Genomic DNA, 23708 nt, shown 5'->3' on the forward strand with positions numbered 1-23708 from the left:
TCAACTCAATTGACGTGAGTTTGAGCAAACTGGGCGATAATGAAGGACGCCTGGCATGCTGCACTGCGCGGGGTTGCAAAGAAGTCAGACACGACTGAACAGTATCTATTGGTCATCTTATGTGTTTGGAAAAATGGGTACTCAAGTCTTTAGCCCATTTTTTGCTATTAGGTTGTAGGACATTACCCCAAGTTTTCAAAACTAGGAGACTATGAGGGCCCTCTATCTATAAAAGTGGGAAGGTCAGCATAGAGGCCAACTCAGGAAGTAAATGCATCATGTCACTCTGGCCTTCAGTTTGGAGAAAGGAGTTGTTTTTCCAGCTCACCATCTTCTGCCTCAGGAGGCAGAACAAAGTTGGATGTAGGTAGAGGCAAAGAAGTAGACAGCCATTTTAGGTTTTAAGGATTTGTTTCCTTTTTATTTTTCATCAGTATTTTTCATTTAATTTTTTTTACATCAACAGAGTTGGATTTAGGGTTCCCCAGGAGAGTAAGGGAGATGGATGGGTCCCTCCAGGGAGGTGCAGGGGAGAGGGCTGCGTCCAGCAAGTAAAGGGTGAAGAGAGAGGGCGCACACTCATACACTGGGCACTGGAGAAGGCAGTTCTTTGAGCACAGACATCAGAGAGTTAAACAGTCACCACCTGGTTCACTTTTACAAAATGGGAGTGACCATAGGGTAGGGGCACCAGACGCAGCAGGAGGAGGCTGAATTTGGATTTTCTTTTTTTGTTTTCACTTTTTCCTTTTAACTTTTTAACATTTACAAACAGCTAAAAACTACAACACATCACAGCTACAGTGTTGGGGGTGGAGGACGGGGGCACCCAAGAAAGCAACCACATGGGGCGGGGGCAGGGGGCAGGGGCAGCTTAACCTACATGGGCTATCCTGTGGAGAGGGTGAGATGGGGAAACTGAGGCTTCTGGTCCCTGCATTAGGGGTCCCTGGCTTACTGCTGAAACTCTTCCCACTTTGCAGGAGTTGCTGGGAAAGCCCGGTGCCTGCCCCACCCCAGCGCCTTGTGCTTTGGATCTGCTGGTTTGACCACATACGGGTTTCTTCCCCTCCCCTGCTGCTCTGCCTGTGGGGACAGTCGAGGTGGGAGGGCAGCTGTGCTCTTCCTGTCTGTGCTGTGTAGTGGGGAGAGCCTCTCACTCCAGAGGAGGCCTGTGCTTCTTGAGAGACGGGGAGGAGATGAACCTTGTCAGGTGCCCTTGGCTGTCCCTAGACTGTGAGACTCTTCTCCCAGCCTGCCGAGGCTCCTGAGCAGGCCAGGCTCAGAAACAAGATTAGGGGAGGTACTGTGGGGGTCAGGTATTTGTGTGTGTGTCCACTGAAATTACCCTTGGCTTGTATTTTAGGACAGTATAATGACACCCCCACCCCACAGCATACACACACACACATACATAAGTGTACACAAGCATTCACACATACACAGTCCTGCTGAGCTGCCTCAGAACTTAATATATAAATAAATAAGAATCAGAAAGCTAATTTCAAAAAATTCAGGCTTCTTGTAGCCCAAATTGAGGGGGAACTGGAGGCCAGGGGGCTGAGGTTTATTGCTACTTCCCCAGCATCCAACAAGAGGCATGAGAGGGCACTCTAGGCCCTTCCAACTCTAAGTTCTTTTGGTCCATGGTCTACATCAAGCCCTAGCCCTTGGCATAACCACCTGCTTGTGGTTTTGCCAGAGCCCAGGCAGAGGGAATAAGGGGGAAGGCAGGAAGCCTGTTCTAAAGCCCCAGGAGCTGGGAAGAGCAAGGGCCTCTCACTAACACTGGGGGAGAAGGGTGGGGCCAAGCCTTCTCTTGTGCAAAGTCAGGGGTGGTAGGAGGTGGGAAATAGAGCTGCACCCCAAATCTGGGATGGAGGAGCCTTCCCTGTAGTCCCTGCCCACGGGGTCTCACACATGCACACACATACATACACACACACACTCACGCATACATGGCTAAGACACTAAACAGGAGGCGGGGAACGAGGGCTCTGGCAGCCAGGATGGCAGGGCAGGGAACGGGAAGAGGAAATTGTTGGTCTCACAGTGTGCCTGCCACCCGCAAAGCCCCAGAGATTCCCTCACTGCAGCACCTGCCCCCGAGTCTCAGGCAGCTTCAGGGCCAGAGAACTCCCGAGGGCAAGGGCAGCAGAGGCAAAGAGGATGGGGGCAGCCTTGGTGATTCCCACAAATGACGTGAAGATGCTGATCCCCAGCACAGCTGCCAGCTTACACAGGGCATTCAGGAAGCCGAAGGCTGTGGTCCTGTTCAGGAGTCCCCCAGCGCAGCAAACAGGATGGAGGGGCCGGAGAGGGAGACAAAGGAAGGGTCATGGGAGGATTTGTGGGGGAAGAGGGGCAGGTGGAGAGGGCCGGCAGTGTCCAAGAGGGAGAGGAAGAATGGAGCAATTAGAGAGAAGGGGTGCACACCAGGGAATACAGATAAATTGGGAGGCAAGGGGGAAGGGACACCAAAAAATTAGGTTAATAGTTAAGACTTCAAGGAGTGAATATAAAAGCTGGTAGCTTAAAAAAAAAAAAAAAGCTACCAGCTTTTAGAAGAGAAACAAGGGGAATATGTACCCTTTTACCCCTAAAGATGCCTTTCCCCATCAGCCCCCTTCCTCACCCCATTTCTGTCCTGTCCTCTGAGCCCTAAACCTGCTGCCCTGCCCCTACCACACGCCTGTTACCTCTTGTCCGAGGGGTAGAGTTCAACAGTCAACACGTCCAGCGCGTTCCAGGATGCGATGCTGACCCCCCCGAAAAGGCAGAGCAGAGCGATCATGGCAGACTCACTGTTCCCAAAAGACAGGAAGAAGCAGGAGACACAGGACATCACGCTGGAGCCAGCTGGAGCCAGGGAGGAAGAAAGCAGTGTGAGCGTGGCCATGATGAAAGCCACCCACAGCCCACTCTGTCCCTTCGACCAGGATGAGACACTTTCTTTGCCAGGGTACCCAAAAGGAAGTCTTCTCCCTCATCTCCAACCTCACTTACATTGTCTTTTTATTAACAGTATCAGTACCAACCATTCCTTGGTGCAAGCTATGCACCAGACAATTGGATGGTTTACACACATTACTAATAAGTCAGCCTCCTAAGAGGTACTGTCATCACTGCCATGTTGCAGATGAGACAGCTGGCTTCACAGAGGTAACTTACCTAAGAAGGCAGTGGAGCTGAGATTCAAAACCCATGACCCCAAAGCCTGTATCCTAGACTTGCTATTCTGCCTACCTCCTATCCCCAGAGGCGCTTCCTCACTAGACCCCACCTGGTCATGCAGCCCCTACCTCCCCCCACTCCCTCCAACCAGAAGACATAAGAGACAGACCCTTCTCTGGCTAAGCTTTCCACAGACTAAGGTTAGAAGCCCAGTGACGGCCATGCCCTCCCCCCGGCCTCCTAGTCAGTTCTGACACACCACCACCCAGCCTCTCCCTCTTACCAAGCATTCGGAGCCTGCCAATCTTGTCCATGAGCAGAGCAGACACAATGTTCCCAGGAAGCACAGCCAGTGTCCCCAAGAAGCTGACAAAATACACCATGTAGGCGCCTTCACCCGTCCCCGTCACGTCCAGGGGGCAGCCCTCCTTGTTGTGCAGGAATGTGCTATTCACCAGACGGCTGTTCACAAACTTGTACTCAAACAGGTCTGGGGGCGAAGGCCAAGACAGGCAGACAATCATGGCACATGTGAGAGGGAGGCTGCTATTGCTTATGCTCAGGGCTCTGCCTTTGAGGGGTTTAGCAGGCGGGGCTCTCAGAATCAGTCAGGACACTATGGTAAAACATCAGATAACATCACCGTAGGAGCTAGGATCCTTTTATGTCATAAAATGACCATAGTTTACCAAATGAAACAATGCACTTGGCTGTTTCTATGTTTGCTCCTAATGATGTCTACTACTTTCTTATTCATTCTTTTTGTCTGCTCTAGCTAACTATAAGCAGTAGCAGAGCCAGAAGTTTAGGGCAAATATTAAAAAGAATCCTATCCATTTTTTTTTTCCCTGCAAGATAGGAAAACTCAGCACTCCATTTAGAGGTGGGAAACCTCAGTCTAGCTCACAAAACCAGCATTTCATGTGCATTTAGTTTGAGAATCCCTGTTAAAGAAAAGGATTAAGGCCCTGACTCCCTTTTCTCCACCAAATATCCCTTTTATTGTTTTTTTTTTCCCCAAGGCTGCTCTTTTGAATGATTTTGCCCTCTTCAAAAGTGCATTAATATCACAATATTGAGTTGCTCCAATTCTAGCCAAAAGCAAACAAACGATGTTTTTGTCAGACGTTCTACTTAACTACAGAAAAATGATCAATTACCATTAGATTGTTGTAATTGCTGGTAGTAACTAACAGACCCCCCTATCACCTCCAAGGCTCTGAAGAGCTCAGCTTGATGAACCCTGAGTTAGAGAATGAAGAAGGTTCCCTTTCTCCAGCTCAGGGTCCGCCCAATCCTTTGGTCTGTCAGCCTCTAGCCTTCCCACCTTACCAGTGTTATAGAACACGGTGTTGATGAACGTGCAGTTGCGGAAAAATGTGTTGCTGGATGTGACATCCTCGAAATAACACTCCTCAAACAGGGAGTCCTCAAAGGACACTGACTTCAGACGTAGCCCAATGAACCTGTAAAGCCAGGATGATGAAAGCCACCTTCCCCTCATTCTTACACCCTCCTCCAACACTCATGAAGTAACAGTGAAGTAAGACAGGAAGCTGCAGGATTGAGAAGAACCACGGGTCTTTGCCCCCAAACACCTGGTCTCTGAACCCCCAGACTCACAAAAAAGGCAAAGGGTAGGAGGGATGGAAGGGGTGAAGCTCAAAGATCCCCACATACTTGTCATTGAAGTACTGTCCCCCTCGGTGAATCTGATTCTCTAAGGTGAAGTTAAAAGTCACATGCTCCACACGTTCCCCAGGGAACACTTTGGTGCGGGCTGCATAGTCCACTGCTTGGAGATGGCGGATCATGTCGGGAAACCAGACAGTCAGGCCATAGTAGCTGAAGCGTCAAGGGCAATGGAATCAGGGCTCATGGATTAGAACCACACAGTCCAGAAGGAGAAAGAAACAGAGGAGTCAGCCCATGTTAGGACCGTGCTCACCTCCCCAGCCTCATCTCATCTCATCTTTCACCAACTGCTGTGGTTCTGAGGGACTTCAGGTTCTTCTAACCCTCCTGCCTATTACTTCTTACCTCCCAGGCATTTGCTCTACCTCCTATTTAAAACAGTCTCCCCATCCCACCCTCAGCCTAACTCCTTTTCATCCTTTAGGACTTACATCCCCTCTCCAGCCTACCAGCAATCTGGGCTGGGAAGCCTGTTCCCAGTGCACATCCCCCACCGTGGCACTCCTCATTACAGCTAGTTTGTCTAGCTCCTAGACCAAGATGTAAACTCCATGAGGACTGAGACCACATCTATTCCATCCCAGCAGAGTACCTGGCACAGAATAGAAGCTTAATACTGTTCTGCCTATAATATAAGTTTGTTGGATTAAGAAGTGAGGTAGAGGAGCCGGGTGGACTATCAGAGGGGATCCAAACAGCACCTTCCCTCATTATTCATCCCCTTCATTTCCATTTTCTCCACCTCTCTCCCAACCCACAGACCATCACATCCAGCACTTCCAACCCAGCCCACCCAGCTCCTCACCTGAATGACATGGTGAACCACACACCCATCATCATCAGAGTGATGCGGCGGTATTCTGGACCAAAACAAGAGAGGAAATTCCCCCAGACCTAGGCAGAATAGGACAGTCATACAGCGGCTGCCAGCCAGTAGTTCTAGCACCTCCAGATCCCAGGTTTTCTGCCCTACCAGCTCCCTCCAGTTCACAATCACCCCCATGCCCAAGCTCCAGCCCTGCCCTCCTCTCCACCTCTCCACCATCCCCGGCCCCATTACCTGCCCTCCCAGGCTCAAGGCCCGGACCCCCCAGCGCTGGTACCAAGCCCCCGTGTCGGACTGGATCTCAATCAACTCATCCTCCTGATGAATTGTCTTAATGTGTGTTACCTGGGGTCAAAATAAGGAGTGAGCAGTCACTTAGTCTGTACTTTCCAGCCCTTCCAAGTACCCCAGTTTCTCCTGTGGTAGCAGAGTGGGAAATGGGAGGGAGACGTGATACCCTGAGAGATCCCACTGAGATCTCAGTGCGGCCTAGGAAGGCGGGGTGAGAGGTCCAGGGAGGGGCCAGGTGTGGGCACTCGGAGGACTGAGGGGAGGATTGTGGCTTACCGAGAAGACTCGCTCAGGATGCCCCTTGGCTCGCATGTTGGTGTCATGGACCTGCTTCAGTACCATCCAGGCCTCATCATGCTTCCCATTCTAGAGCCACAGAAACAATCCCCACATCCGGGTCAGCCCCTCCCTGACCCAGGGCTACAGATCCCCCTCTCTCAACCTGACCTAGGGGCACAACCACCAACCACTCCCAAAGAGCCCAAGGGGGAGCACAGCCAGAGGTAACCAGGCTTGGGCAAGAGTCAGGATCCCTCGGCACAATGGAGAGAGAAACTGAAAACGAGGGAAATGAAGGCGATGGGCGAGTATGTAGTCAGAGCAGGAGCATCCTCACCCTGCTGGGTCAGGATAAAGTAGGGGGAGGGTGGGCTCTAGGAGGGCCAGGGTCAGGACCCCTGCCTGCAAAACCCTAAGCCACCCATGGTGAAGCAGGTCCTCTGGTTTTAACACCCACGGAACTCCTCTGGAAATACATTCTAAGACAAAGGAAGTAAGATCAAGGCCCCCCAGACCTTGGACCCTGGGAAAGGAAGGCTGCCACGTGGCCCAGACCCAGCCCATGGTGGGTGTTTGACTGCAGGAGCCCCTGCTGCCCTCCCCCGAGCCCAGCCCCAGCCCCATTCACCTCCAGGAAGAAACGGGGGCTTTCAGGCTGTGTGGTCAGAGCCCCAATGGCAAACACAGAAGGGAAAGCGCAGACAAGGACAAAGACCCTCCAGCTGTGGAACTGGTAAGCAGACCCCATCTGAAAGCTCCACCCTGGCAAGGACAGAGTCACAGCGTCAGCAGAGAGGCCAGAGACTGTAGGGTCCTACCATAGGGAGCACAGGAGAGGAGAGAGAGTCTCGGGTACATGTTCTGGGGGCTGCTCACCATAGTGAGGGATGATGGCCCAGGCCATAGCAGCTGCGTACACTCCACCGATCATCCAAAACATGCAGAGCCAGCTCAAATGCTCCCCACGTTTCTCCTGTGCCAGAAACTCCGAGAAATAGGAGAAGACGATGGGGATGGACCCTCCAATCCTGGAGGGCATTGCAAGAATTCAGCGCTGGAAAACGGCTATATTCCTGATCCCATACCCTAGCGCTCTGGATTCCCAAGTCCCTTTCATCTTCTGAACCTTTTAAAGAGAAACTCCTTCTCATCACCATGCCCTATAAGCTCCCTCACCACCAGCCATCAGGCACCCATCCTTGGGACCCTAGGAGACAGGCAGGCAGGTCTCAGGGAATGGGAAGGAACAAACGTTGAATCTTGAAGATGACTACAGAGTTGGAAGGGAGAGCCGATACTCACAGAAAAGAGGGGAAATCCCCAAAGGGAGAAGAGCAAGAGGAATCTGAGGAAGCAGGCCAGAAGAGAGCTGGCAGACAATGCGGAGGGGACATGCAGGTGGCAGAGGAAGTGCAGAAGTTGGGTGGCTCAGGGCTGCAGAGTTCTGGCAGGTGTGGGTATGAACAAGGTTTGTTGTTGAATGGAGGAAATATTTATGCTCTGAGAAAGGGATAACCACAGATAACCAACCAGGAGTGAAGTTGAGCCCCCCTGGGTCTCTTGAGGGAACCAGGCTCAGAATGGCACTAAAAGGTAGGGTGAAGGACTCGGGAGTGAACCAGATATGGAATGGCAGTCTGGACAGACAGTAGACAGGTCCTGGACAGGGAGAAACTGGCCTGAAGGGAGAGGATTTCATTCATTCAGCTCACACATATTTGAGGTATAGCTGGTGTGCCTGGCACTATGCAGGGCCCTAGAAGTATAACAGCAACCAAGATGCAGCCCTGCCTTCCAGGGGCTCACGAGGGGAACACTCACCCGACCCCAGAAAGGAGACGGCAGAAAAGGAAAGTGCCATAACCCTGGACGAAAGATGAGAAAAAGGCGAAGACACTGTTGACTGAGAGTGAGATGAGCAGACACTGTCTTCGACCCAGCCGATCAGCCAGCCCTCCCCAGAGGAAGGCTCCCACCATCATGCCCAGGTAGACAATGAGGCCTGAAGGAGGAGAACAGAGGCAGAAGGGGTATGAGCAGACACACTAAGGTTCTCCCACTCACCAGACATTTAAATGAGCTGAAACTGCAGCAGCATGGACAGAAGATCTGAAGGACTTGTAGGAGCTAAGTCTACCCAGAGATGAGATCAAGTGAGCGAGGATGCATTACATGAGCTAAGATGGAAGGTCATCTCTGCAGCCTGGAGGGTCAAAGGCAGAGATGCAGACATGAGCCAGCCCTAGAATTCTCCTTTCTTTCCCTCTCATTCCTTCTTGCTCGCTCTCACACTCTTGCTGTCTCACACACACACACGCATACACAATACCCCCATCTCTAGCTTGCCTGGAATGAGAAATGGATCTGCCTACATTCCCAGACCTTCCCAGGATCCCCTCTAGCCTCTCTAACTTGATGCCCTCCAAGCGGCAGGAGGTGTCTCTCATGTTCCCTGGGAAAGAGGCTCCATTCCTTCAGTCCTCCCAGGAAATCACACACACACAAAAGTGAAAGTGAAAATCGCTCAGTTGTGTCCAACTCTTTGTGACCCCATGGACTGTAGCCCACAGGCTCTTCTGTCCCTGGAATTTTCCAGGAAAGAATACCAGAGTGGGTTGCCATTTCCTTCTCCAGGGTAACTTTGACCCAGGGATCAAACCCCAGTTTCCTGCATTACAGGCAGATTCTTTAGAGCGACCACAGAAGCCCACATATAAATCCATTTTTTTTCCTTCCAGTTCCAATACTTCTGGTCCCAAAACTCCCCTGTTCCTTTCTTCCTTCATAAAATCAGAGTTGGAATTGGTCTTAAAAGTTATCTACTCCAAACTCTGCATTTTACCCAGGCCCAAGTCCAGCCCGAGGGAGAAGGAAACTGCCTAGGATCTCGTGGCAACTTGGTGACAGAGCAAGACCTGATCCCTTCTGAGGGATCCCCTTCTAGGGGATTTCCTCCCTTGGGATCTCCATCAGGAAGGGCCATTAAAGACCACTCGCTGGCCCCTGAACATTCCCAATGCTAACTGAGAGCAAGTGCGACCAGCTTCTCTGGCTGGATTCTTCCCAGCCCCCCACCACCCCAAACTGACTCTCCGCATTTAAATCAAGGAGTTTGGATACTGCCTTCTTGTTCCCCCCAAAAAGGGAAATAATCAGGGTAACAAGAGGAAAGGCTTTGAAGAAACATTAAATGGGGGTCCATCCCACCACAGCAGTCTCCTACAGAACTAAGCAGACCACCCCACAACTACAGGCCCAAGCCCCAGCCCATGTGCCTTTTCTCTTGCACAGGCAACCTCACCCTGACCCAGCCTCTAGAGGAGGGTGTCAGGGTTGGGGGAGTGGAGGTGGAGAGCATGACAGAGGAGCCCTGAGCTCTCCTGGGGATATCTTGGGACCAGGATCCTCAGGAATGCAGTGGTAAGGTCAGGAGCAGTTCTCAGGCACAGAGAACTGTTTTCCAGAATTTGGGGCGGGATGGGGCTGGAGCGAAACATATCTTACCCAGCATGCCTTTGTTGGAGTCAGACAGGCACATGTCTTTCTCAGCACTGGGCAGCACGAAGCCCACCACGAAGACCTCAACGCCATCGGCCATCAGTGCCAGACCAAGTACGAAATAGAGTGTCCACTGGAAGCGGCCGTGGCCGCACTCGCGTAGGATGGCTTCATACTGCTGGGCTAGTTCTTCCCGTTCTTTCCGCCGCTGTGCTTCTCCCCGCCCCCCCGGGGGACCCTCCCCATCACCCAAGCCCCCCCTCACTCCAGCCAGGGGCGCCCCATCTGCCATCCGCTCGCCTTTGCCCCCAGACTCTGCCCGGGGGATGCCCTGATATTCCCCCTCGTAGATCTCATCATCCTCGTCGTGGCCCTCGGTAGCATCGCTAGATGCGCCGCCTTCCTCCTCATCCTGGGCCCCTTCCCCGCGGTAATAGCCATCAGCAGGGGCGGGGAAGTCGTCATCATCGTCCTCCTCCTCAAAGCGGGAGTAGGATCTTCGGGAATATTCGTCCTGGACTCTGTCCAGGCCCTTCACCACCTTCTTGGCTGCATGCTTCTTGACTTCCTTGGCAATGTCTTTGGCCCCACGGATGAAAGCTGCCCGGTCTCTGAAGCCCTCTTCCATGATGGGGCTTGGGGACTACTTCACCGAATCTTCCCCCCTTCCTTATTCTGATTTTGCACAAGGGCTCTTGGAGTCAGAAAGACCGCTTCCCAGGGGTTACTTAGATGAAATGTGTTTGAGTAACTCTGGGCACAGAATAGAATATAGGATCTGGCCAGTGAGTGTCTAGGAGGGGAAGGGAGGGAAGAACTTGGCCTACACCCAGTTCAGTTGGGTGCATTGGGAAGGAAGAAGGGGAGAGGGGGGACCGGAAGGGGAGGGGGAGCCAGGTTGGGGAGGCTAAGCTGGGGAGCCAGGATAACTCAGAAAAGGCTGCTACTTCTCTTCCAGGAGCCTCTGGAGATCTAGAAAAAGATAAGAGGGAGAAAAAAGGAGGTTGTGAGGCCTAAGACACTGAAGAAGGCCAATATAGCGCTCCTGCCGACCCAGAGCCCCACTTGGGCCTTGTGTTACAGAGCTGGCCTGCTGGCCTCAAACCCGACTCAGGAAAAAAGGATGACTGTCTGGGCCTGCTATGGGCCATTCAGTATACGTCCCTTACTTTGACCTTGGAGACTAGACGCATGGGATTTGCTCCAAAGTCACGATCACCTACCCAGAGCCCATCTCCTGATCCCTGGCCCCACTTCAAGAACAGACCCTTTGCTTTACCACCCACCTGCCAAAGATAAAACAGGAAATAGAGAAACCAAAACTCCCTTCTCTAGTCTGGTCTGGGTTTCTTACTGGGAGCAGAGCTTGCGAACGTATAGAAGGACAACTGAATCCTTCAACCTGTTGCCTTCAGACCACTGATGGCATCTGAAGATGGGGCTTTATGGTCCTTCCTCAGGTTCCATGTTCGTAGGCTTCACAAGGAAGAGTCTTCTCCCAACATAGCTCAGTGGGTGAAAGCTCAGCTTCCAGAATCAGACAGACTTAGATTTGACTTCCTGTTTCAACAGCTTACTAAGTGACCATGAGCATGTCTCTGATCCTCAAAGCCTTAGTTCCCTCTCATTAAAGAGGGGGAAGTAAGGATTAAATGACATAATGAGTATAAGCTCTTTACCATAGTGCCTGGCACATAACAACTGATGAATAAATATTAGTTATTACTCTTTGTGGTGATAGTAATGTGGTAAGATGACCTCCACTCCCTCACAAGACGTTAGAACGAAAGCCACCTGAGGATGCTCTTTAGGGTGAATGGCAGAAAGGGATACTGGCAAGGAGAGAGCTGGTTCAGTGCACAGCGCATGACAATCAGATGACATAAGTTGAAATTCCAGCTCTGCCATTTACTAACTGATCTTGAGCAGGTTCCTGAACATCTCTAAACCTCAGAGTCCTTATATTTAAACTGGGGATAATAATCTCTATTTCTCCAAGTGGATGTGATAATTTAATCTCACAGCAGACCTATTAGTTTCTTTCCTTCCTACTAGATTGAAAACTGTGAAAGAAGCAGCAAGGGCAAAGCAGGGGAGGGTCACATTTGGATGCTGTTGTAACCTCCCAATACAGAATCCCGAGACCCCTCTGTGTTCAAACAAATGCCAGCAGCTGGACCCATATTGTCTGCTCCAGACAAACAATGGAAGACTCACAAAAAGGGAGACCTGGAATCTGAGGTCATGGGGAAAAAGGGGCAGACCAAAATCTAAAAAAGAGGTGACGACTGGCTTGCCACCTTCCTTCAGGATGTCATAAATGGGCCCCCTTTCACCGGTGGGGGTAGGGGTGGAAAATCAAACACATACATTTCCAACATGGGCATCTAAGGTCTATGGTTGTACCTCCTTCCTCCATGGCCTCCCTTTCTAATCCCCCTTAATCCTTTCTGCTCCTCCTCCAAGAGTCAAGGAAAAGGGAGTCCATAAATACCGCATTGCGTAGGAGCTCATATAGAATGAAGGGGGCTTGGACCTCCCCTCCCCCGCAAAAGACATCCTCCAGAGGCAAGCATGGGAGAAGCCCCTCTTCCTTCATAGAAGCAGAGGAAGCAGGACTAGATTCTGATCAGAGATCATTCCCCTAAAAATATCCTGCTTCATTCTGTTCCAACCCATCCAGGGCCTTCATTAAATGTCACACATACACTTACACACACACACACACACACACACACACACACACACACACACACACACTGGCCCAGGCAGAAGGGGTAAGTAATGCTATGTAGTTTAGAAAGAAGCACTAGCAAAGCAGAGCCCTACCCCCTCAGGTCAGATGTGAGCAGTGGACCACGATGACCAGAACCAGTGACCCCTATGTCACCTTCTTTCCTTGTGGTTCAAGGCCCAAACCATCCCCCATTGGAGAGAGGGAACAGTGGAATCCCCTTTTTGCATGCAATTTGCTTGCCTCACCTTTCCTTCCCAGTTAGGCTCTCCCCCCAAACCCTGGCACAGGCAGATGGGCCCAGCAGGAGCCACGCTCGGTGTTTGTTTACACTCTCCACCCCTGAGAGGAACCGGAAGGGCACAGAGGGCCCCGGAGCCACAGCAGGACGTGCTGGCTCGGCAGCCAGCTCCCCCAGGGCCAACAAGCCCAGGAGCTCAGGAGGGAGAGAAAGAAGACAAATTCTTCAAGCTGGTGAGAAAGTGGTGCTATTTTTAGCCCCCAAAGCAGCACAGGGTGGCTAAGCTTGTGGGAGGGAGACAGACTCAGAGACGTAGAGGTTAAAGGAGACAAGATTCAGGGTTACAGGGCTCTTTAAGGTCGGTTGGCTTCACCTGATGGGAAAACATGCCCGAGAGATTTTCTGCAGAGGATGGGGGGAGGCAGGAGACTCTGAGCAAAGCTTCCTCTCAGGATAACTCAGTCAGCCCAAGATTGGTTGTGGGGTGGGAAGGTCCAGAACCCCTCACCTCCATCAAAGCCCCTGACTTTGGAAGCCACCTGGATTTCCCAACCCACCCTAGCCCAGGTGACAAGGTCCTTAAGAAGCAATCACTTATCAAAACATTCATGGTTGCGGGGGAGAGAGGTGCTGGAGCACCCCTCCCCACCTCTGCTGGGTAACTGAGCCTCGATCCCCACCCCAGGACAGCCAAGGCTGCACCACTCCTGCCTACATACTACCGTACGGTCTGGAAGATGGAGTCTCCACAGTTCTGATGGGGAAAAGATCAAGGTGTCAGCTGAGAATGTCCAAGGAGGAATTCGGAGAGGCAGGGACCAGAATGTAAGGGGAGATCTTCACGAGCGCAGGCATAGAGACCGCCCCTGCCAGCGTCCGCGGCGACCCTCCCCATCCTGCCCTGCTCTGGTATAAGAGCGGAGCCCCTAGAACTGACTGAACCCATTCTCCGAGCGCCTCCCCTCACCCTTGATTCTGCTGCTGGACTAGTGCCCATCAGCACTCAACACCCCTTCCCCCGACCCCCCCCCCCCCCGAGCGACTGCCTGCCTCCAGCCCCACCCCCAACCATACCCCTAAGCCTGGTTGTTCACCACCTCTATCTACCCAACATTTCTGTTCACCATTCCCTTTCTTCCCTCCTTCATCTGCCCTTCCTCCACCAACCCCCTCCCCCCACACACACCCCACAAACCCAACTGCTTCCCCCGACCCGCAACCCAAGTCCAGGTGCACAGACTGAGGCAGCATATATTCTCCCGCCCCAGCCAAGGTCATCTATCACGCGGGGCGAGGGGGGGAGGTGGAGGGGGGGGTGCAAGATGAGTTGGGAATTGGAGTTTGAGGGAACCCTATTCCACCTTACAAGCCCCCACCCCCGTTAACATCTGAGGAGAGTAGTAGGAGCTTGGTTAAGGTAGAGAAAAACACCCCTCCTCCACACATATATATATGTATAAATATATATATTTCCTTCTCTGATCAACACAGCAACCGCCATAAATGTCCATTCAAACCACCAGCAATCCCGTCACCCCTGATGAGGGACGGTCACCCTCCCCACAAGCAAAGCATCGGAGGATAAAATGGCTGCAAGACAAGGCGAGGATGCTTCTGCCCTGGGGCGGGGTGGAGCTGAGAAACAGAGAGAGGGGTCTCACCTGGGCTGGGTCCCCCAGATAAGGGAGTCCGGGTGAGGGCGGGGGTCCCGGCGGTGGGGCAGGCGGCAGCGGTGTCTGCTCTGGGTACCAACGGAAGCAGCAATGCAGACCTGCCCCCCCACGGGCTCCGGCCCCGCCTCCGCCCTCCCCCCGCCCTCCCCCGCCCCCCCCCCCACCCGCACCAGTGAGCATCGGGAGAGACCATTGTTGGGGGGTGGGGGGTGGAAGAAAAAAGAGAATGGGGAGGGACTCGGGGCTGGGGAGAGGCGGTGAGGGAGCTGGAGGGGCTGTCACAGGGGCAGCTGGAGATGACACCAGCCCCTCCTAAAGACTAAAGGATCTAAGGAAAGTAATACTGATGTCAAGAAGGCAAGTGGGAAGACAGAAAGGGAGATGGTGAACGAGGCAGCCCCTTCCTCAGAGCCTCAGTCCCAGAATGGCAAGACCCACAAATGTTAGGGACTCGCTCTGCCTTCAAATCGCCTCCCTTTCCCTTCCTCACTGTTCCCAGCCAAACTCCCAAATCTGGACTGCTCACACTCCAAGTTTACCTGGCTGTTTCACAGGAAGCAAGAATAACAAAATGTGGTTTTTATCCTAAACTGCCGGAGAAGGAAACTCCTGGATCCTTGTTATCTCTTTCCAGACTATTTATTTCCAATCAGACCTCCTTGTCCTCCGTTCTGCTGGTGACAGCAGAGGTTGGAGGAGCTGCAGGGGTTTGACAGGCATGACCAATTGGGCATCTCCCCTGCCAATTATTTCCTTCTTGCTGTTGTTTAGTCCCTAAGTCATATCCTACTCTTTTTCTACCCCATAGACTAACTAGCCAGGCTCCTCTGTCCATGGGATTTCCCAGGCAAGACTGGAGTGGGTTGCCATTTCCTTTTCTAGAAGATCTTCCTGACCCAGGGATCAACACTCATCTCCTGTCCTTCATTGGCAGATGGATTCTTTACCACTGAGCCACCAGGGAAGCCCTAGGTGTTTGTTACAATGACTCAAAAAAAAACCAACAACAACAATCCCCCGCAGTACTCTTCCCCACTTTCTCTTACCACACACACACACACACACACACACACACACACACACTTCTGCTTCCAGGGCAAGAACAAAGTGAATTGGTTTCACTTCTTTCCTTTATCTTTCCTTTGCCTCAGTATCAGTAACCTGGGCTTAGAGATCCAAGACATACCACTTGGTGAACATATTTGCTTCAGAGATGAGGGAAGCAGGTACTTTGGAGATGCTCATACTGAATGTAAGTCTGCCTATTCGAGGTAAGGACTGGGGTTATTTGGACAGAGCACTGACCAGGGTTCTTACTTCCAATAAGCTGCGGGCCCTTGGTCAAGTTCTCTGTCTCTCTGAACCCCAGTTTTCTCAGCTGGAAAATGAGGGGCTTAGAGTAGATGCTGCATTGGATCTCTTATATTTAATAATGTGTGATTCTGTTCTGTCAAGCACAGAGGTTTCAAAATGTTGGGATACGTTACATGGAGAGGGCTGGCAGCTGGGTGTCCCCAACCTCACAGGTGGCATTTGTGGTACTGAATTTATCACTGACAAAGATATGGGTCTCTGGAGTTTCACAAAGCTACATCTTGGAATATTGTTTTGTGCCAACAAGGTTTACAATTTACTAAAACAGAAAGCCATAATACATAAGTGTTAAGTTACAGAGAAAAATTTAACTGTCACTCACACTGAAGGAAAACTCATGTCTGCATGTCCAGCACATTCTCTCCCTTTAAACCAAGTCAACAATAATGTCAACATATAAATGCACATTGATATAACCAAAGAGGAGGAGTTGTGTCTTTAATGGCATCTGGCCATCCCCAGCAAGGAGTCGTGCCAATGGGTTCAGAAAACTCTTCTTGGCTACGATTCTCCACCCCCCATCTCTACGCTGTGGGCAGCCTTGCCAATGCTCCTGGACTACTCTAACTCCGCTGGTTGAAGCACTCTTTCCAGGATGGCTCTTGGAAAGGCTGTGCCCACATGGGCCTGAGGGACTCTCCCGTTACTAGCATTCACTGCTGACTTCTCTTCAGGTTGACATATTCTTCATTTAAATATGTAAATATTTTCAATTAGGTTATAGCCAAGTTCTGCTGGCAGGGAGCCATGTCTTCTCTTTAAGGTGACTTTGCATATGCTCTACTTAGCCATTACTTATCCATTTCTAAAATAGAAATCTTGTACTCTTAGAGGGAAAGGGTGGATATATTTTTCAAGTTGTGAGGAAAGACTTTATCATTTTTCCCTAGAACCAAGGACCCATGCACCTCACCAGCTACTCCTTCATGGGCCCCTTTTCTGGGTCCACTAAGTTTCCTAGGGGCTCAGTTCAGGGCCCTTCTCTGCTTCCACCTACTCTCTTTGTGATCACCTCAAGTAGATCCTTGACCTTAATGCTGTCTCTATGATATCAATTCCCACATTTCTATCTCCAAAGGTCCAGACCTTTCCACCAAGCCCAAACACAAAATCATCATCTGTCAATTCAACATCTCTCAATTCAACCATATGAATATCTAATAAGTATCTCAAACTTAACAGATCCTTAAACAAACTTCTGAACGAGTTCTTTCCCATCTCTTCACCAAGGTGTTCAGGCCAAAAACCTTAGTTATCCTTGTTTCCTTTCTTTCTCTTATCCCTACATCAGCAAGTCTTGTTGGCCCTACCTTTAAAATATATTCTGTGTTTACCACTTCTCCACCCCTGCCCCCTAGTCTAAGCCACCATCATCTCTTACCTAAAACTACTGCAACAGCCTCCTAACTGGCTCCCCTACTTCCAATCTTGCTTATTTAAAACCCATTATTCTCAGCAGTTAGGGTGATCCTTCAAAAACAAGTCAAATCTGATCCAACAAATACTCTCCCAAGAGAAATGAGTGCATATGTCCTACAAAAAAGACAGTACAAGATTTTCCACAGCAGCTCTATCCGTAATAGTCAAAAACTTCAAATGTCTGTCAGCCAAAGAATGGTTAAACTTGTATAAACCAATTGTGGTATATTCATATAGCAAATGTGTGCATGCTCAGCTGCGTCAATCATGTCCGACTCTTTGTGACCCCATGGACTGTAGCCCGCCAGGCTCCTCTCTCCATGGGATTCTCCAGGTGAGAGTACTGAAGTGGGTTGCCATGCCCTCTTCCAGGAAATCTTCCCAACCAGGGATCAAACCCATGTCTCCTGCATTGTAGGTGGATTCTTTACCGCTGAACCATTGGGGAAGCCCCCTATAGGGAATACTATTTTAAAAGACTGAACTACTGTATTTGTTGTTGTCAGTCGCTCAGTCATGTCTGACTCTTTGGGACCCCATGGGTATATAGCTGCATAAAATAGTATACAGCTGCATAAAAAGATCTCACAAACAAAATACTAAGCAAAGAAGCCAGACACCCCCCCTCAAAAAAAAAAGAGTGCACACCTATGATTCCATTTACATAAAAAGAAAAAGCAAATTAAACAGTGAGAGAAAATAGTGGTCACATGGTGGGAATGTGCTACATTTTAATCTAAATGGCAGTGAAAAGGGTACATGCATATGTAAAAATCCTTAAGAAATACTTAACAGAAATACTTAAACAATTTGTTTTGTTTGTTTACGGATCTGTGTAACTCAGACAGTAAAGAATCTGCCTGCAATGCAAGAGACCTGAAGTTCAATCCCTGGGTGGGGAAGATGCTCTGGAGAAGGGAATGGCAACCCACTCCAGTATTCACAACTGAGCAACCAACACTACTACTGCCAAGGATTCCTTAAGTAAAAATACTGAAGATCTGTGTGTCTTTTTTAATGTTTATCTGATTTATTTATTTAGCTGTGCCAAGTCTTATTTGCGGCATACAGGATCTTAGATCTTCTTTGCAGCATGCGGGATCTTTAGTTGTGGCATGTCAACTTTTAGTTGCGGCATGTGGGATCTAGTTCCTGACCTGGGATTGAACCTCGGACCCCCTGCTTTGGGAGTATGGAGTCTAAGCTACTGGGCTACCAGGGAAGTCTTTTACTCTAGACTTGTTCCTACCCCTCAGACCGCTCTTCTCCACAAATGGCTTATATTGGGTGTGGGAAATAAGACTGTGGAGCAGGAGGTGATAAATGGGTGTATAGTAATGATGGCTGACATTGTTAGAGCAGTTACTTGACTTGGGCACTTTTCTGACCACTTTACAACAATTAACTCACCCCACCTCCCCATTAACCTATGAAGTGATCACCATTTACAGATGACATTTACAGGCACTGATTGGTTAAGTAGTAACTTGATTAATCACACAACTCAGAAACGGCAAAACTAGGATTTGAACAAAGGCAGTAGAGATGCAGAGTTCTTAATCTTTAAAAATGTATCCATCTTAGGTGTATAGTTCCATGTGTTTTAACAAATGTATATTTCCCTGTAATCATCCTTCTGATCAAGATAAAGAACATTGCCCCTAAAATTTCCGTTGTGCCATTCTGAAATTAACGTCCCCATCCTTTGCAACCACTGATCTCCTTTCTTTCACCATAGATTAGACTTGCCTATTCTAGAGCTTCATATAAGTAGGTCCATACAGTATATAGATCTCTAGCTTCATAGCTCTGGGTTTCAGAGCTTTCCAAGGTTTTAAATCACGGCCTTATACTACTTTCTGGTGTAACTTCTTTCACCACTTATCCATCAAATTGGCTCTTCTTCAGGACTTCCCTGGTGGTCCGGTGGTTAAGACTCTGCACTGCCACTGCAGGGGCCATGAATTTATCCTTGGTTGGGAACTAAACATCCTTCATGCCAAGCACGTAGCATGTCAAAAAAATATTTTTGAATATTGACTACTCCTCAACATCAGGCGCCCACCTATATCCTATCAGTACTTTTTATCTACTCCACTTCATGCACATGAGATTGTCAGGATGGGGAGCATAAAGAGGGATATAAGAGGGTCAATAACAGCCTCTCTAAGATACCATAAGTGGCTTCCCTTGTGGCTCAGACAGTAAAGCATCTGCATACAATGTGAGAGACTGGGGTTTGATCCCTGGGTTGGGAAGATCTCCTGGAGAAGGAAATGGCCACCCACTCCAGTATTCTTGCCTGGAAAATCCCATGGACAGAGGAGCCCAATAGGCTACAGTCTATGGGGTCGCAAAGAAGATACCATAAAGTTCCAATGAGAGACGTTAACAAGTGAAGCATCAAAATTCCTATCCTCGGAAAGCTTTTAATCCAATTAGAGAAGGGATAGCTTATATAGAAAGCCAATAAGTCACAAGGCAAAACATTCATTCATTCAACATGTATTTATTCAGTAAATACAATCATATAACATGACTATGCAGTTGGCTACGGAATTCAGTTCAGTTCAGTCGCTCAGTCATATCCGATTCTTTGTGACCCCATGAACCGCAGCATGCCAGGCCTCCCTGTCCAAAACCAACTCCCAGAGTCCACCCAAACCCATGTCCATTGAGTCAGTGATGCCACCCAACCATCTCATCCTCTGTTGTCCCCTTCTCCTCCTGCCCTCAATCTTTCCCAGCATCAGGGTCTTTTCCAATGAGTCAGCTCTTCACATCAGGTGGCTAAAGAATTGGAGTTTCAGCTTCAACATCAGTCCCTCCAATGAACACCCAGGACTGATCTCTTTTAGGGTGGACTGGTTGGATCTCCTTGCAGTCCAAGGGACTCTCAAGAGTCTTCTCTAACACCACAATTCAAAAGCATCAATTCTTCTGCACTCATCTTTCTTTATAGTCCAACTCTCACATCCATAACTTGACCACTGGAAAAACCATAGCCTTGACTAGACGGACCTTGTTGACAAAGTAATGTCTCTGTTTTTTAATATGCTATCTAGGTTGGTCATAACTTTCCTTCCAAGGAGTAAGTGTCTTTTAATTTCATGGCTGTAATCACCATCTGAAGTGATTTGGGGCCCAGAAAACTAAAGTCAGCCACTGTTTCCACTGTTTCCCCATCTATTTGCCATGAAGTGATGGGACCGGATGCCATGATCTTAGTTTTCTGAATGTTGAGTTTTAAGCCAACTTTTTCATTCTCTTCTTTCACTTTCATCAAGAGGTTCTTTAGTTCTTCTTCACTTTCTGCCATAAGGGTGGTGTCATCTGGGTATCTGAGGTTATTGATATTTCTCCCGGTAATCTTGATTCCAGCTTGTACTTCCTCCAGCCCAGCGTTTCTCATGATGTACTCTGCATGTAAGTTAAATAAGCAGGGTGCCAATATATAACCTTGACGTCCTCCTTTTCCTATTTGGAACCAGTCTGTTGTTCCATGTCCAGTTCGAACTATTGCTTCCTGACCTGTATACACACAGATCATATTTCAATTACTACATCTACCGCTTCTTAGCATGTGACCTTGGTCAAGGAACTTAATGTCGGCTTCCCCATCTTAAAATTGGTGTAAAAGCAAAATCTAAAATCATAAAAGTAAAATCTACCTAAGGCATTGTTTTAAGGATTGAGATAATGCATATAAAACAGTTCAGTACCTGGCATACAGTAAAAGTTCAGTAAATGTTAGCTATTATTGTTCTTACAATCGGAATTTCCCCAGTGGCTCAGTCAGTAAAGAATCTGCCTGCAATGCTGGAGACTAGAGTTCAATCCCTGGATCAGGAAGATCCCCTGGAGAAGGAAATGCTAACCCACTTTAGTATTCCTGCTTTGGGAATCTTATGGAAATCCCATGGCAGGCTATGGTCCATGGGAACACAAGAGTTCATGACTTAACAACTAAACCACCACCACCACCATTTTTACAATTATTATATGTATTAGACAGCTTTCAACACTCTCAAGGGATACAGATTAATAGAAAGAAAATCATTAAGGATTCTTAAGGGTTTCAGTTTAGTGCAGGGGTACTTAGATTGGGATACATGAAACTTCTGGAATTTTTGCTTCAGGATATTGAGTAAATATGCATGCATGCATTTTTTCCTTGGGTAGGGTCCATAGTTTTGTCATATTCTCAAAGGACTGTCCCATGGCCCACAAACATTAAGGACCCATTGTCTAGAGCCCCTCCCAAGAAGTCAAAAATTGGTACAGGGATGAGAATCTTAGATGTTATGTTTATGTCCTTCCAAAGGGCCATAGTACATATACAGATACAACAGCATATCAGTGATATTAAAATTTCATGCTTGGGGGAGGGCAATTACAAATGTCAGAAGATGCACAAAAACTAAAAAACAAACAGATGTGTGAACTGAAGTAGCAAGGCGTACTCTTTTCAGAGAACTGCTAAGCAAAAATGGCAACCCACTCCAGTGTTCTTGCCTGGAGAATCTCAGGGACGGGGGAGCCTGGTGGGCTGCTGTCTATGGGGTCGCACAGAGTAGCACACGACTGAAGCAACTTAGCAGCAGTAGCAGCAGAGTCTGAAATGGAGAAGGCAGTGGCACCCACTCCAGTACTCTTGCCTGGAAAATCCCATGGATGGAGGAGCCTGGTGGGCTGCAGTCCATGGGGTCACTAAGAGTCAGACATGACTGAGCGACTTCACTTTCACTTTTCACTTTCATGCATTGGAGAAGGAAATGGCAACCAACTCCAGTGTTCTTGCCTGGAGAATCCCAGGGATGGGTGAGCCTGGTGGGCTGCTGTCTATGGGGTCGCACAGAGTTGGACACGACTGAAGCAACTTAGCAGCAGAGTCTGAAAGAACCAGAGGGTGGAGAGATAGAGAGTTTAGGGGAGTCAAACTTAATAACTAGAGGAGGCACTCGGGAATCACTCAATGAATAAAAGCTCAGAGATTCTGAGAATAAATGCCTGAGAAAACAGTGGTTTGAATAAAGACAGTAGGGAATTCAGCAAAGGCACTAATTTACTCTATGACAGTGTGAATTCATCAACATATCAGAAAACAGCCAGAAATGCCTCATAGGAGGAGTTCCCTGGTGGCCTAGTGGTTAGGATTACAGGCTTTCACTGCCACAGCCCAGGTTCAATCTCCAATCAAGGAAGTGAGATCTCAGAAGAATCCATTCATTTGATAGATAACCTGAAGGCAGAAAGCACAGAGACTGAGACAAAGCTTCCCAACACCTGGGGATGCTCCAGTGTTGGCCTCTGGCGTGTGGGGCCAGGATCCAGCTGCTGGCTATGCCAGGTTCCAAGCGTTTCTGGGACCTCAGTTTATGACCACATATAGCAGAACTCTGCTTGAAATTAAGGTGGTCAGTTCGTCCCCTTGTGACTCAGAAGCCTGGTATCCAGTCATGCTGTGAAATACCGTGTCTAATCTTCCCCCAAGTTTTTAGTTTGGCCAATGTAAGCGCTGCATGCAGGCTCTTAGTTCCGCGAGCAGGGATGAAACCTGTACACCCTGCAGTGGAAGCACAGAATCGTAACCACTGGATCGCCAGAGAAGTCCCTCCCCCAAGCTTTGGGCATATGTAATCAGACATCCACTAGATGACTCAACCTGCGCACCTTCCAACACACTACAAAGTCAACATACCCAAAATTGTGCTTATCATCTTTATCCTGCTTCCCCAAGTTCTTCCTGCTGCATACTCTCATCTTTGATTCCACTCTTCCTTTCATTCATTGTATCCAATCTAATTCCAAGTCCTAACTTGCCTTTTAAGTATCTCCCCACTGGAGGCTTCCCAGTGGTAAAGTGGCAGAGTCCACCTGCCAATGCAGGAGACACAGGAGATGCTCATTCGATCCCTGGGTTGGGAAGATCCCCTGGAGGAGGAAATGACAACCCACTCCAGTATTCTTGCCTGGGAAATCCCACGGACAGAGGAACCTAGAATTCTTAAGCCAATAGTCTAAAGCCTGAAGCATCCTATCTGTGTGCTGTTTGAAATGGTTCTCTGTGCCACAATGTGAGAAGGGCTGGGAACTAATCTTTGGGCACTCCCTGACTGGTTCTGACCTCATCCTGCCTCCAGCACTGAACAGCTTTAGCTTTAGCACATTACAGACTATGCTACTTATCAGTCTTTTACTTCTGCTCAGAAGCATCCCACAGATCTGGAATGAGTTTCCCTTCATCTTAGTCTGAGAAGCTTCTAACCTTCAAGATCATTCAACTATCATTTTCCCAGAGTTTTCTTGGACTTTCAAGCCAGGTTGGATACCCTTCCTTACGCTCTCAAAATATTTTGTTTCATAATAATCTCTTATGTATCAGTCTACTGCCCTGGTGGCTCAGACGGTAGAGACTGCCTGCAATGTGGGAGACCCAGGTTTGATCCCTGGATTGGGAAGATGCCCTGGAGAAGGAAATGGCAACCCACTCCAGTGTTCTTG

At 49.1% G+C, this 23708-nt stretch overlaps 1 protein-coding gene across 1 annotated transcript; it reads right to left on the bottom strand.

The window, feature by feature from the left end:
- SV2A (synaptic vesicle glycoprotein 2A) lies at positions 393 to 14538 on the bottom strand. The gene is made up of 13 exons (XM_005677702.3): positions 14400 to 14538; positions 9770 to 10735; positions 8087 to 8267; positions 7142 to 7293; positions 6894 to 7027; positions 6263 to 6352; positions 5930 to 6040; positions 5675 to 5763; positions 4855 to 5019; positions 4507 to 4640; positions 3458 to 3664; positions 2700 to 2859; positions 393 to 2271 (listed from the first exon to the last, which is right to left on the bottom strand). The coding sequence occupies exons 2-13, from the start codon at positions 10389 to 10391 to the stop codon at positions 2088 to 2090; spliced, it is 2229 nt and encodes a 742-aa protein (XP_005677759.2). The 5' UTR covers positions 10392 to 10735; positions 14400 to 14538; the 3' UTR covers positions 393 to 2087.

Source organism: Capra hircus, chromosome 3, assembly GCF_001704415.2.
Source record: "Capra hircus breed San Clemente chromosome 3, ASM170441v1, whole genome shotgun sequence".
Taxonomy (NCBI): domain Eukaryota; kingdom Metazoa; phylum Chordata; class Mammalia; order Artiodactyla; family Bovidae; genus Capra; species Capra hircus.

What these genes read in the sequence shown, in the direction of transcription:
- SV2A (XM_005677702.3), bottom strand. Translation starts at nt 10,391, where the DNA reads ATGGAAGAGGGCTTCAGAGACCGGGCAGCTTTCATCCGTGGGGCCAAA. An exon ending in GCCCCCGTTTCTTCCTGGAG is followed by an intron (nt 6,353 to 6,893) that starts GTGAATGGGGCT and finishes CTGTGGCTCTAG; the next exon opens with AATGGGAAGCATGATGAGGC. An exon ending in CCTTGAGCCTGGGAGGGCAG is followed by an intron (nt 5,764 to 5,929) that starts GTAATGGGGCCG and finishes TATTCTGCCTAG; the next exon opens with GTCTGGGGGAATTTCCTCTC.